This window comes from Salmo salar, chromosome ssa18 (genome assembly GCF_905237065.1).
Source record: "Salmo salar chromosome ssa18, Ssal_v3.1, whole genome shotgun sequence".
Classification (NCBI taxonomy): Eukaryota; Metazoa; Chordata; class Actinopteri; order Salmoniformes; family Salmonidae; genus Salmo; species Salmo salar.
In genome coordinates this window covers 16765944-16781894 of record NC_059459.1, presented here as the reverse complement: position 1 = coordinate 16781894, position 15951 = coordinate 16765944, and the positions used below count along the sequence as shown (strand labels likewise).

Sequence of the window (15951 nt, the reverse complement as noted above, 5' to 3'; positions counted from 1 at the left end):
TGTGGTTTTAACCAATCAGCATCCAGGATTAGACCCACCCATTGTATAATAGTACATATTTTGAAGCATGCATCGATGCAAGCTTCAATTGAAAGTATGGAAAGTATGCAAAGAAATATGACGCAGCCACGTAAAAAATGACGGCCATTATTTAAGCTGAAGCGAGAGAAAATACACTCTGAATTCAGAATGAAATGTTGCCTATTCACATCTCATATGTTGCCTGACTACAATATTTTATCTTGATACGTTAATAAATACATGCTGTGTTAATGTTTACCTGCCTACGTACCGTAGATCTCAAGCCCATAATAAGTCAATAGGGCTAACTGTCTAGCTACTACTTTTAGCTAGCCAGATAGCCACAAAGAATAGTTAGCTAGCTACCCATGAAAACTTGACATCTATCTTGCATAATATTCATTTTAGGTCATTTTTTGTTTAGTCTATTCTTGCCATTGTCCTGGCTGGATGAAGGTTCAGGGAATGGGGAAGTGAAGCGTGAGGTAATACAGTAGGGGGTGCTTCTCAAACGTAATGTTGTATGTCCTGTAGTCCTGTAAATGTTTTATACATTCTCCACACTCTCGTCCTCACAAGAACATACTCAAGAGAAAGCATCAGAGAATGCACTCAGAGCATGAGAGTGTGGAGCAAGGTAGTATGCATATGGAGAAACACCCTCAGTATATGTGAAAACAGTGCGTTTCTATGATCTGTGGTTAAAAAGATAATAGGGAAAGTCCTAAAAACAGGGTAGGATTAAAAGTAAAGAAAACTGTGATTTTCAAAACCTGCAATGACTTTCTAGCCAGAGCGAGGGTATTTTCATGCTCCCCACATCACCGCGAGTCTCATAGTCTTAGGGAATCACTGTTAAATAAATGTTTATTTTTTTACGTTCACATAGAACTTTTTTACTTTATATATATATGTTTTCTAGAAATGCGCCATTTTCACATATGAAGACACTATAATTGTGCTGGAGATAATGAAAATAAGGTTGAAAAGTGTTGGAATTGCCCTTTTAGGCCTGTTTTGGATAATAAATGACAGTACAAGTGATATAGAACATGTACTGTAGTAGATTTGCAGCCATTAAAAGTGTGTTATCCAAGTTTCAGAAACTGAACTTACACCTGTATGAGTTATTCTACGTAGCTAAGCACTGTAGCTACATATACAGCCCAGTGGAGAAAATATAGATATAATCATATTAAAACGCAAGAAAGGCACTGTTAAGCATTTACAGAAGAAACTAAGGGAAATGAACCATTAATTAACCAGTACATTTTATATAACTTCAGTCTGCAGACCAAGCATGACATTTCTTCAAAGGAAGACTCCATACTCTATAGTTAACTAAACTCAGCCTTCTTCCAATGGAGCAGACCTCTACAAGTACCTCCTGTCTGTCACATTGTTTTGATTATGTATCTGAAAAACATTTCATTACAGAGCATAAAACCACCAGTTACATATGCAGGTTCCAAAGTCTCCAAACGATTGTGCTTTCAGTTGTGCATTTATCGTACCAACTCTGCTCAAACACTGCGGCCATAGTCATATAATATCCCATTTTAACACACAGCTATGTAGATTTTGCAGGTCACATACTGTATTAACATAAATTATATACAGGTAACTGCCAAAATAAAGGAAACACCAGCATAAAGTGTCTTAATAGGGCATTGGGCCACCACGAGCTGCCAGAACAGCTTCAATGTGCCTTGGCATAGATTCTAACGTCTGGAACTCTATAATTTGGTGTTTTGTTGATGGTTGTGGAAAACGCTGTCTCAGGCATCGCGTTTTAGTATCTCCCATAAGGGTTAATTGGGTTGAGATCTGTTGATTGAGAGAGACACACACACATGAAAATATACTACAGTTTACTGTAGAATACTACAGTACTTACTATAGAAAATAATGATATAGTAAAATGTAGAATATTATACTACACAATGTAGTATCCCTCGATCATGTGTAGTACTTACTATAGAAGGTTGTAGTATAATGTAGAATACTATAGTAACTACTAGAGTATTATCCCGACAAAAAAACACTAGTAAATACTACAGTAATGACTGAAAATATACAAAAAAATGTTAACTATAGTAAATACTACAGTATTTCATTTGTATATACCCTGACCATTCCCCTACTCAATATCGCAATTTGTGCCACCCATAAGTGAGAAACCTACATGCCAAGTATAGACCATATATTGTGTTCCTTACAGGTTATGGAAAAGAGCAGAAGCTCTGAACTATCCGTTCAGACCCCAGTCCTACCTACCTACAGGTTATGCAAAATGTGCTCTTTTATTAGTTCTCCAGAAGGTTTCTTGAAGGAGAAAGCCTTCACTTCTGTCAAAGATTATAATACAATAACACTATAGTAAATACTACAGTAATGTCAGCAAAAACACTACAGTAAATACTACAGTATATTACAATCTGCAAAAACACTACATTAATTACTACAGTATATACTACAGTTTTCCTTTTACTACAGTATTTACACTATAGTTAACAGTAAATACTACAGTAAAGTCTGCAAAAACACTACAGTGAATACTATAGTATTTATACCAGAGTATACAATAGTATTTTGTCATGTGCGCACAAACACGCACACCCTTTAATAAACCCCTTCTGCTACTTTGAGACACCTGTTTCAAAGTCACTGAGATCTTCTAGCCATGGGAGCCAAAATAATAGGCAACTGGACTTTTTCTATACATGACCCTAAGCATGATGGGATGTTAATTAACTCAGGAACCACACCTGCGTGAAAGTGCCTGCTTTCAATATACTTTGAATCCCTAATTTACTCAAGTGTTTTCTTTATTTTGGCAGTTATCTGTACATATTGCATTCTACAGTGTAATTGTTAATCAGCTAAGCCAAGTGCACTTATGCACCATAAAAACAAATGTGTTGAATGGAAGTTGTCATCGTTAACTCCACAGAAGACATTTAAGACTGTTGTGTCTGTCTCTTCTTCAAGAACAAAAAAGGTGCAACATAGAGGAAATCAAAATGTCTGACACAGTTTTGGGCATATTCTCACTCAAGAGCAGTCATCTGCGTTCAGGCTGAGTGGCAGTCAAACAGTGCTGCTGCCTGTGTACCACAAGGCAGTGGTACACATGAGCTGTAAGACAAGAAACCCTGCATTCTGTAGTGTTTATTGTGACCTACAACTGCAGTGTACCACAGCCTTGTTTCACTATCTACTGTATCACAGTCATAACTGATCTTATTTGGCTGCTGTTTGTCTTTCACTAAATGCCTTTAAAAGTCAAAAACAATGAATCCTACTGGAGCACGCAATCAGCAAATTGGATTTGTTCAAAATCAAATGGCCTCACAAGATTGTAGAATTTATTAGGAAAATAATTGACAAATTTACTTCAATAGGGTTATCTTCTTATGTTAATATCAAATTAATTATTGTATTATCTATTACTAATGGTGAGCTTGTTAGGAATACTTGGGTAATAATAGCTGACTGCTCCAAATTGCCTCTCAAGGGTTTGGAAGATACATGAATGGAACATGCAGGTAAACAGGTGAGATGTGGGCTTATGAGGTTGGACTCAGCCATCATAACTGTGGTTCCAAGGCTATCGAAGGGGCTCGGGGGCTTGAATGCTCTCGACCCTAAAGTGCGGTTTAGACATGCGGTGGTCATGCATAGTCAAGAGAGCAAACAGTACCCCTATCTGACCATCCTCTCTTTTGTTCAATCTTCCTCCCCCATCTCCCCTTCCCCTGTTAGTTTCTCAGCTTGTTGCTGTTTTAGGAAATAGTCCATGCAATGATATGCATGAGAGCACATCTTTTGTTGACATCTCAAACATCTTAAAAACAGAGTTATAATCAACAGTTTCAAATCTTTTTTTCTTTTTTTTTGTCCAGTGAATCCTTTATGCTGGATGGTCGTATTAGTAATGTGTGTGTTGGGGAGAAGGGGTTATTTTATTCACTCCTATGGAATAGTTATTTTAGTCGTACATGGGGAGGCTGGTTGAGGGACTCTGCACTGTCCATTGTGGTGATGTGGGGCCCGGTCAAACTGCTTGAGGACCCCCCATCTTCAGTCAGCAAGAGGTCCAAGCAGCCAGTACCGTCTGCTGTGGGATGGGACAGGAAGCCACTCTCCTGGGACAGGAAATCAAACTGGTCCACCTGCGGCTCCAGGTCACAGACGGTGATGAAAAGGTCTGTCTCACGCCAGTTGCTAACGTCGGGGTTGCCATGGGAGCCATCACTGGAACTGCTACTGTTGCCGAGCGGGGAGGACAGGTTGGGATGGTTGTCTGCAGATGGCTGGGTAAGGTTGTGTGCTGACCAGGACTTCCCCAGACCCTGTCCCTGTCCCCGCTCAGAGGGTACCCCCTCACATCCAGAGGAGAGCAGCAGCAAGGGGTCCACCTCCAGGCTCAAGTGCCTCCTCCAGGGGCCCTCTTCCCTCAAGTGGGGCTTCCCCCTCAGCTGCACTCTACTCTGGGCATGTTCCCCCTCTCTGTCCTCCTCTCCATCGTCCACCCTGGAGCCCACCATCACAGAGGGGCCTGAGCTCTCCTCCAGCCTACCCCTTCGAGGAGCATCCGGGGTGGGGCAGAGGGGGCGTCTGTGCTGGGGGCCAGTGGTGGGCAGCTGGAGAGTGGCGGCACCAGCGGATGGTGGAGGGGGCAGGAGGTTAGAGAAATGAGCTCGCCTGGGGAAACTACTGGGGGTGACGAGGAGCGGGTAGGGGCTATCAGGGGGCAGGAAGGGCAAGGGTGTGAGGGATGCGGTGGAGGCAGGGTAGGAGGGGGGGCAGGTGTTGAGGGTGAGCTCGCTGGGGGCCAGTATGAGCTGGAGGCCCCTGGGGAGATGGTCACCTGTTGTTGACCGGGACATACCCCCACCCCCTTCACCTGGATGCCCTCTTACACCCTCCCCTCCCAGGGGGGAGCCAGAGGACAGGTCCTTGCTGAGGATGGAGCTCTGGTAGTCGGATGTCTGGTGCTCCAGCTCGAAAAGGGGCAGGGAGGAGAGGGTGAGGGCAGAGGAGCCCTGCCTGTACACATCTAGCAGAGAGTCCAGCTTTGACTCTATGGACGTCACCTGGGGGGGGGGTTGACAGTTAAAAGCAACAAGGGTTCACTGTGCAAGTGACAAACACACACTATAGACACTAAACAAAAATATAAACGCAACAAGCAACAATTTCAAAGATTTTACTGAGTTACAGTTCATATAAGGAAATCAGTCAATTGAAATAAATGAATTAGGTCCTAATCTAAGGATTTCACATGACTTGGAATACAGATATGCATCTGTTGGTCACACCTCTCAACATCAACTGTTCAGAGGAGACTGCGTGAATCAGGCCTTAATGGTCGAATTTCTGCAAAGAAACAACTGCTTAAGGACACCAATAATAAGAGACTTGCTTGGGCCAAGAAACACGAGCAATGGACATTAGACCGTTGGAAATCTGATGAGTACAAATTTGAGATTTTTGGGCCAGACCGTGTCTTTGTGAGATGCAGAGTAGGTGAACGGATGATCTCCGCATGTGTGGTTCCCACCATGAAGCATGGAGGTGGTGGTGTGATGGTGTGGGTTGCTTTGCTGTGATTTATTTAGAATTCAAGGCACACTTAACCAGCATGACTACCACAGAATTCTGCAGCGATCCCATCTGGTTTGCTCTTAGTGGGACTATCATTTGTTTTTCAACAGGACAATGACACAACACACCTCCAGGCTATTTGACCAAGAAGGAGAGTGATGGAGTGCTGCATCAGATGACCTGGCCTCCACAATCACCCAACCTCAACCCAATTGAGATGGTTTGGGATGAGAGTGAAGGAAAAGCAGCCAACAAGTGCTCAGCATATGTGGGAACTCCTGCAATACTGATGGAAAAGCATTCCAGGTGAAGCTGGTTGAGAGAATGCCAAGAGTGTGCAAAGCTGTCATCAAGGCAAAGGGTGGCTACTTTGAAGAATCTAAAATCTAAAATATATTTTGATTTGTTTAACACTTTTTTGGCTACTACATTGATTCCATATGTGCTATTTCATAGTTCTGATGTCTTCACTATTATTCTACAATGTAGAAAATAGTAAAAATAAGAAAAACCCTTGAATGAGTAGGTGTGTCCAAACTTTTGACTGGCCATCGAAAGTGAGCATTTGTCCACTGAAGTCAGTTACGACGCCGAACTGCAGTCAGGTCAAGACCCTGGTGAGGACCACGATCATGCAGATGAGCTTCAGATGAGCTGGCGTGGTTACATGTGGTCTGCGGTTGTGATGTCGGTTGGACATACTGACAAATTCTCAAACACAACGTTGGAGATGGCTTATGGTAGTGAAATGAACATTACGTTCTCTGGAAACGGCTCTTTTGGACATTCCTGCAGTCAGCATGCCAATTGCACGCCCCCTCAAACTTGACATCTGTGGCATTGTGCTGTGTGACAAAACTGCACATTTTAGAGTGGCCTATTATTGTCCCAAGCACATGGTGCACCTGTGTAATGATCGTGCTGTTTAATCAGCTTCTTGATATGCCACGCCTGTCAGGTTCATGGATTATCTTTGCAAAAGAGAAATGCTCACAAAATTTCAAGGATATTTTATTTCAGCTCGTGAAACATAGGACCAACACTTTACATGTTGCATTTATATTTTTGTTCAGTATAATTGACTCAAATGCTCACCTGTCTCTCCACTTTACACACACGTCCCAGCATACTCATGTCCCCCAGTGTGTCCCCATCAGGGTGAAGCTTGTCCCTGATCTTTTTGTCCATGGGGATCTGGCCCTTACCCAGTATCTGATCCACCCTGTGATACACACATTTCATTGAATTAAACACAAATAGTGGACTTTGATAGCCAGTTGGTACATTATATTTTCACATGGTTCAGACAGGTGGTTTTACGTGTGAAGTTTCACATGTACTTTTTTCTTTCTTGACAAAAATAATTCCCCACATGTGGCATTTCTTTCACACATACATTTTCCCACTTCCACTACATCTGGTCGCCCATTCAGGTCCGCACCTGATTTGATTTGATTTAGCCCATTCAAATCAAATGTTATTTGACCGAGACGCACCGCGACAGAAAGACAATCTCATTTAAAGCATCAGAGCCAGCGAAATAGCGCCCCTCTGTCTCAGTATTTTTAGACCAAGTATCTGATGCTGTCTGGACCAAATGAGTATGGCATGTCATACTATTTCTGGCCAGACAGAATCAAATATTGTACATGGGCTATAATGTAGGGGGGCGCTGTTTCGCTAGCTCGCATGTTTTCTCCGGTGACATAGGTTTAGCAGAGAGGAAGAGACGAAGCGAGAGGGCTCACTCTCGCCAACATTTGTCCAGAATAAGCCCAATGTGTTTCTATGGGAATAATATACAGAAATAAGGTTTTCGCCTGCCTTCCGCCTTTGGTACAAAAACGTCCATTGTTAGGGTGGAGACGTGCATCTCGTTATTATATACGGATCTCTGAGTTCAGCCTTTTGCGAATTGGAAAGGAAAGTTGTTAGGATGCTGGAGTCCCCTAAAATAAATGGATATTTCGCCGTTATAGGCTATAATTACTCCTGTCTAAATAAAATAATAAAAAATTATTCACCAGGGAGCATGACTTAGCCACAGAGGATCATTAGCTTATTTTATTTTTAAATAGCTGTGTATTGTTTCAAATCACAATCGTTTAGGCCTATGCCTATTTGGGAAGCCCGCAATTTGGTTAACGCGTGTGGCAATATGTCTAGCTGATTGAGTTGTGGCTGTCAGTGATACGCATCTACAATATATGTGAAGATAATGTGTCTTGAGTATAATTGAAAATGTTGCATGAAGAAGGGGAGTGGTGTGTGGCAAAGATATGGCGCATCTCTATCCAGAATGTACTCAGCTGTCTCCCGCCAATTCTGGCGCATTCATTGTTTCATTGTGTGAATTGTTTTCCCTTTGATTGTTTATTTGTTTGATCAATTCCCCATAACTTATGTCACCAGTAGGGCTAGCAAATGTACAGTTAATCCCCCATCATTTGGTTATATGAATTTCTGCTAATGCATGTTTTACTTATGCTACAGTCATTCTCAGAATTCCCAACCTGCTCTATTTGTGAGAAACACGATGTTTTATTTCATAACCATTACTAGTTTTGTAAAAAATATATATATATATTGTATTTTGTTTGGAGTGCTCCATGTGAGCAATGAGCACATGTCTGGTTTTGTCTTTCCTGATAATGTTGGCGAGCACGTGCACCTGAGCACACAGAAGTAGGCCTACTTGGCCTGCTGCGTGCAAAAGTAGGAAAGTGCCCAATTAGCAATGTTTGATTTCTGATTGTCATAATTTATCACGTCCACCTCTAATAAGCTGAGCTTAGTCATTTTTTCTTCACCTCACACAGAAAGTCAATGAAGTCAGTTTTTTTAACATCCATTGCTAATGATAGCTCCTCGGTATATGAAAAATATTTCCAAAACTGCCGGCCTGGATGATCACCAAGCCTAGTTGAGAAAGAGCAAAATGTCATGATCTGATGACTCCATATATCTAGTGGAAACTTCATTAAAATACAGCGGTCTGTCCGGAGCTCACTGGTGCGGAAAACTCAGAGAGCCCGGAATAGGCTAGTTGATAGATATAATGTTGCTACTTCGCTAGCTTCTTTAACTTTTAGATTTTTATCGTTTTACTTTTTATGATTAACCAGGTGACAATGATTTTGAGAGACGAAAACGTTATTATTTAAATGAAACTGTTCCACGAAAATGCACATAATATAATCATAACTGGCATGCAGATCGGTAAAAGTGGTAGAAGAAATTGTAAGCTTCCTCAAACTTGAAACTCACGAGCTGCCTATAGTCTTTACTATAACACTCATTAAAACAATTGTGAACGCGCAAGCGTGTGCACACATAGGAGGTCCCTGAAAAAAACGTGCCTGCCTATGGAAATCAAATGCCCCTCCAACTGATTCCTTCTGGCGCTGGCCCTGCTCCCATCCTGGGACCGGTCAGGGCCGACCCTGCTTAGCTTCCGAGGCAAACCAGCAGTGGGATGCAGGGTGCTATGTTGCTGGAATGAATGTGCCAAAACTTGCAACTTGGAACAAGGCAGTGAAAGCAAAGGCCAGGGTAACATCACCAAAGATATGGAAAACTGCAAGAAGTGGTTTCCATGCAACATTTTGTTTTGCTACCAATACTTTAGGGTTTATGTTTTGCTTTCGATATCATTATTTTTGTTTGCAATACTTAGAATTGTGTCCTCTACTTCTGTAGTTTTGCTTGATATTGACCATCCATGATATCAACATTTTAGTTTTAACCATGTCTATATGGTTAAACAAACATTTTTCAAATCAGGAGAATAACATTATTCCACATGTGAAAGTGAGATTTTCACATGTGGAGTTCTCTTACATGTGAAACTGAAATTTTGATTTTCACTCTCTCATGTGGAATTTCAAGTTCAAATGTGCAAAAACGATCACATGTAAATATATAATCTGCAGTTTCACATGTGAAATTAAACACACGTTCACATGTAAAAACTGCAAATTTGACATGTGTTTTTTGTAAGGGCAGGCTATAGTTAAAACACAATCATACAGTGTTTCTAAACTACAGTTTAAATCAACTACAATGCAATCTACAGTGCATGATAAAAAACAACAATCTGCACCAACTAGTAACTACAGCCATTCAGTTCACAAAATATCCATGTTGAGAGCAGAGGAGACTGGTGGGACGAGCTATGGGAGGATAGGCTCATTGTAATGGCTGGAATGGAATTCATGGAACAGATTCGAACATGTAGATTCCATATGTTTGATGTGTTTGATACTACTCCATTCCAGCCATTACAATGAGCCCGCCCTCCTAGCCTCCTCTGGTTGACAAAATCCTTAGTCATTAGCCAGTCCTTTGAAGGAGGAAAATCGATTCTGTTAGTAAAGATACAGCAGCAGCTGTCAATCTATTTCCCCGAAGCACAGCAACATGCAAAAGATTTGAAACAGACCACACATTCATAACAGCTTTTCTTCTACCACACGCTTGGCGAGATGTTACACACGTAACATCTGCTTGTTGAATGCGTCCGTTGGTTAGAAAGCATATGTCATCAGGGAGTCCAGAGCTCCTACAACTGGGTTGCTTCTGGGAAAGCAGTGTCTCCTGTCTAGTCAATATGCAGAACTATAGTGATCGAAATCAAAAGATCTAAAAGTAACTAGATAGTGTAAGCAATATGGTAGAAACTCTTCTAGTCCCATTGGAAGCCTGCAGGTTGAGCCATCACCATTTCACCTTTAAACCTATCCTGTCTCTGTGGATCTACAAACACAGGCTTTGTGCTCCCTGATGGACACATGGACATAGTACCATCTCCTTTCAAACTCTGTCTTCTGTGTGAGGGACCGGGGACAGGGTGGAGTTGGGGGTAGTGGCTAGGGGGTTTATGTTATTAGGGGTTGGTGTGGGAGGGGGGTTGTCTAACCCTGGGGCGGACTTCCTCCTGGCCTGGCTGTAATATAATTGCAGGGAGGGGGAGGACATGTTCCTGGGTTTGCTGCTCAGGGTGTGGCCCACTCCAGTGTCCAGTCTGTATGAGAGAGACATGGGGGTCAGATACAACACACACACACACACACACACATTCAGACTCTTGAAGCGTAGCAAAAAAGGACAACTACAGGCACCACGTACCCGCTACAATTACATTCTCCAAAACAGACTAACTACTAGAATCCACTAGTAGATTCCACTCTATTAATCAGTAAAAGTACACAATGTAATGTCATGTCTAACAGGATTATATCACTGATATAACCGAAGACAACAATCTAAACTCCTGAAATGTTATGGTTGGTTAGTCTCAGACAATAACGCAATGCAAGAGACTACAGTCACACATAGAGATGTATGAGATGTCTACAATTAGGCGGGGGGGGGGGTTGTCTAACCCTGGGTCAGACTTCGTCCCTGGCATGCACTTCCTCCTGGCCTGGCTGTAATATAAATGCGGGGGGGGGGCACAGCCTGGGAGGGAGAGGTACATAGGAGGGTCAGATATATACACACACGCAAACACACACGTTAATGAAGTGGAGAAGGTGAACATACGTATATAGAAAGGTGTGTGAGTGCGTGTGTTTCAGTGTCTGTGTGTCTGCTTGTGTGTGTAGTGTGTGCACTCTTAGAAAAAAATTGGTTCCAAAAGTGTTCCTTGGCTGTCCCCATAGGAGAACCATTTTTGGTTCCCAGGATAATTTTTTTTTGTTTCCACGTAGAACCCTTTTGGGTTCCATGTAGAACCCTCTGTGGAGGGTTCTAAATGAAACCCAAAAGTGTTCTACCGGGAACCAAAAGGGTGCTACCTGGAACTCAAAAAGGGTTCTTCAAAGGGTTCTCCTATGGGCACAGCTGAAGAACCCTTTAGGTTCTAGATAGCTCCTTTTTTCTAAGAGTGTGTGTCTGTGCATCTCACCTAGTCTGTAGACTCTTGATTCTGCAGAGCATATCCAGGTGTCCTGCAGAGTACTGCTCTATCACATCCTTCACATCGTATGGACGCAGAGTCTCCTTAAACTTCTTCTTTGCTACATGAAACTTCATGATCCTGAGTGGAAAAGAAGGGAGAATCACAAAGAGAGCCGTCAATGTTCTACCTGTCATCTCTAAGTCAGCCACTAGAGGGTAACAACAGCTTAACTATGCATAACCCTGTATGTTGGCAAGAAGCTGACAGTTGTTATTGTAGCCTTTATTTTTGTGTATTTAAACATTTTTTAAAACAAGACCAGCTTTCAAAAATATATTTCTCAGTTTATTTTATCTTTCTTGAGATACAATCAGTTCTTTGCATCACTTCTTGTTTTTGTAACTTTTGATTTTATTTAACCTTTATTTAACTAGGCAAGTCAGTTAAAAGAACAAATTCTTATTTACATTGACGGCCTACCAAAAGGCAAAAGGCCTCTTGCGGGACCAGGGGGTGGGATTAAAAATAAAATAAAAATATAGGACAAAACACACATCACAACAAGAGAGACAACACAACAGTACATAAAGAGAGACCAAAGACAACAACATAGCATGGCAGCAACATATGACAACACAGCATGGTAGCAACACCACATGACCACAACATGGTAGCAACACAAAACATGGTACAAACATTATTGGGCATAGCCAACAGCACAAAGGGCAAGAAGGTAGAGACAACAATACATCACGTGAAGCAGTCACAACTGTTGTTGCTTTTAAAAAAGAATTAGGCTATCTTTATTATTTTTAAACTGGATTAACATCATACATTGTAAGTTCCATCACATTTACATTATGTATGTATGATAATGCATAAAAAAAATCTAAAGTCAAGAACTTCCCATTGTTCACCCCCTCCTCCTTTTGTTTTGATGGTTCTTCTCATTTTCAGTTCCATCCATCAGTTCCTAATTTGTTTAAAAACTTTTTCACCAGGTGTTGGATCTGGTTCGGTGAACAGAACCAAAAACCGGAAAATAATGACATTTCACATTGGATTATTAACTACATAAAGGTAAGATGTGTTTTTAATTCTGGTGCCGCTCCGCACACGGAAGCTTGTTAGCTAGCTAGCTTCTCTGGTCCAACGTTAATCCAACTCTGAAGTTCAGACATTCAGAGTTCCTCCACAGAAGCTGCTCCTCCGTAGGTATAATTCTGTGGGCCTAATTCAGATAATGCATGTCATCACAAAATGCCCAGCGCTTCAAGCCAAGCCTCCTCTTTCACTCTCTCCCAACCTGCAAAATGTTAGTTGCATCTCGTACTCTACACTTGTCTTTCCATCACGAATACAAACAACTCACTGAGCAACAGCTTGCCTGCTCCATAGCAAGCTGCCCTATCTGCACTGCATAATTCATGAAGTAATTTAATGTTGAGCTAAATGTAAAGAAAACAATGATTTCAGAGGTCTAAAAAGGAACAGAAAGGAATGATATAAACAGGTATTTTTGGGGGGGTTTGAACCGGTTCAGAACATTATTTGGCTGGTCAGAACAGTGGAACGGATGATTCTGCTCAGAACTAAACGACTGGAAAATCATTTTGGTTCCAACCCCTGGCCTTTACCTTTTATTTTCAGAGCATCAGTTAAAAAAATATTACTCAGATATTTTCACAAGAACATTATGAAACCTTAGCTCATGTCAACAAAACCTGACTGAGCTATGTTGAAACCAAACCATGCTAGAATTGTATTATCCCTCAACCTTAATGTACTGTACAAGTACAACTACTGCTGGGTAAATAATATTGATGCAGGTAAGTGGATCTACAGTTGGTTCATTCTGACCCCCTGATGGCTTCAGAATTGCTCCAGTTGCTCATTAGCCTCACTGTATAAATGAAAACCATCATGACAGATGAGCTACTGCAATAATAGTTCTGACTGAGAGGGTGTCAACCCGACACCCTGGGAAAGCCAGGGGCATGTCTCCACTCCCGTTGCCCATTGAGGGGGCCTGCTGAGTGGGCAGGCTGGGCCAGGGGAGAGGGGGTCCTCTGGAGCAACAACCTGGTGTTGGGAATTGGGGTGTTGGCAGCCAATCAAAATAGGACATCTTCCGACACCGTCAGAGAGAGGTGAGGGAGAGGGGGAGGTAAAGGAAAATGGAGAGTCCGAGGGAGGGAGGGAGAGAGAGAGAGAAGAGGTAGTAAAAAAGAGAGTGAGAGGTGCTGAGTGAGGGAGAGGGGGGAGGAGAGGGAGAGACAGTACCATTAGGGTGGCCACATTAGTAAACAGAGACACGTTGCTGGTGCGAGAGTGAGTAACTGGACAGCTGTAACAAAAAACACAGCCCCCAAAACTGTACTCCCTGACCTCTCACTGAGTAAACAGAATCCCCTGAAGCACCACAGAGCCTCACAGCAGTAGGCTGTGGACTGACAGAGACTGTCAGCGAAAACACCTCCCTGGTCAGGCAGACAACCACAGTACCGTAGTATCCACATGTCTTGCCCTGTGAGAGTATGTGAACAACATAGAGGAGGTCCATGCTCTGGATCTGGATCTAAGAACCTGGAAGGCTCAGATATATATTCTTACAATATATGTCTATGTTTATGATTGTTGTAGTGTATGCATTCGCTATGTACACTGTTTACAACAGCCAAGCCCTGAACAAAATAGAATGAACGTTTTACAAAGGATTGTGTAAGAAAACACAAGTCTACATAGAGATTTGTATAGAGATATAGATAAATCAAATCAGATTCTATTCATCGCATGCTTCATAAACAACAGGTGTGGACTAACAATGAAATTCTTACTTACGGGCCCTTCCCAATAATGCAGAGAGAAAGAAAATAGAGAAATAATAGAAAAGTAAAATGCCATTCCATTCACTCCGTTCCACCCATTATTATGAGCCTTCCTCCACTTATCAGCCTCCACTGCTATATACAAGGAGTACCAGTACAGAGTCGATGTGCAGGGGTACGAGGTAATTGAGGTAGATATGTACATATAACCAGGAATAAAGTGACAGATAGTAAACAGTAGCAGCATCGTATGTGGTGAGTCAAAAAAGTTAGTGCAACAAGGGTCAATGCAGATAGTCAGGGTAGCTATTTGGTTAACTGTTTAATGAACTATTTAGCAGTGTTATTGCCTGGGGGTAGAAGCTATTCAGCGTCCTGTTGTTTGAAGACTTGGTGCATCGGTATTGCTTGCAGTGGTAGCAGAGAGAACAGTCTATGATAAGCACTCACCTGACGGCTCTGATGACAGCCTTCTGTGGAGCTGATATGTCCTCCATGGTGACATCACAGTGGCAGCCCCTGTCGTCGAACGTGTCATCATTCCCCATTCCTGTGTCCACTGAGATACAGACAGAGGGGTTGTGTCAAATTTACTTGTCTCTTATACTGCCATAGCCCGCTAGTCAGCTTCCAATTGGCTCTTTAAACCCCTCACCGTTGCATCTCTTCCCGAGGTCATAATTACAAAAGAGAATGCATTCTAAATTAAAGGTGTCCAAATAAGGTGTCCTTCCTGACAGACTTCAGCTCCAAGCTGAAATTCCACAATATAATATTTCAATATAAGTTGGTAGCTTTCCATTTTCTCCTCAAATGAAAATTGGATCTCTAGGAATGGTCAATAATTGTCCACTCAGCTGTATGCGTGATGAGCGAAGGATGCATACATCACTTAGCCAATAATATGAGAGTAGTCAGAGTTTCTCAGGTTAGATTGATTTTTAATAGGATAAGTGTCCTGAAGAGCACAGATAAAGAGCATAGATATACAGGGGAGAGGCGGGGTGACAGAAACAGGGAACTTCTCAGCCAAACACTTCCCCCCCTCTATTAGAAGGTTACATACAGCTTGAATTCTCTGTTACAGTAGAGGTTTATACACTGAGTGTACAAAACATTAAGAACACCTGCTCTTTCCATGACATAGACTGACCAGGTGAATCCAGGTGAAAGCAACGATCCCTTTTTGATGTCACTTGTTAAATCCACTTAAATAGTCAGGGGGCTGGAACATAATTAAAAATAATTTGTAGACTGCAAATTGACCTCAAGAAGCCCAAACAGATATGTTTGACTAAAACATAATTTCAAAACTTGCTAACATTTGTATACAATCACATATCTCTCTATTATGCGTGGGAATACTTGGGAACAGATTTCATCAATTAAAATCAATTGGAGCTGATTTCCTGGTGTTTTTAGTCTTTTATGTCCAACAATGAAAATTGAAAAATAAGTTACAAACAAATATGATTATTTTTTGCTCAGAAAACGTGGGGTGCAAAATAGGTACGGGGGCAGCGTCGTTGGAGTAGAGACGCCAAGCAGCCCAGGGTACGAGGTGACACGTGCAGACAGACACAGACAGAA

General features: G+C 41.9%; 1 protein-coding gene across 4 annotated transcripts in view; it reads right to left on the bottom strand.

Moving 5' to 3' along the window:
• Window positions 1-279: 279 nt before the first annotated feature.
• kcnq5a (potassium voltage-gated channel, KQT-like subfamily, member 5a) overlaps window positions 280-15951 on the bottom strand; it is a 110767-nt gene continuing 95095 nt past the window's right edge. For 2 of the 4 annotated variants that reach the window (XM_014154577.2, XM_045700815.1), the window contains 5 exons: window positions 14812-14920; window positions 11540-11671; window positions 10550-10654; window positions 6727-6853; window positions 280-5120 (listed from right to left, as the gene is read on the bottom strand). In XM_014154577.2, the coding sequence (XP_014010052.1) occupies window positions 4008-5120; window positions 6727-6853; window positions 10550-10654; window positions 11540-11671; window positions 14812-14920 (1586 nt within the window). In that variant the 3' untranslated portion in view covers window positions 280-4007. The remainder of the gene's footprint in view (window positions 5121-6726; window positions 6854-10549; window positions 10655-11539; window positions 11672-14811; window positions 14921-15951) is intronic. The other 2 variants (XM_014154579.2, XM_014154578.2) reach the window with 1 other exon arrangement.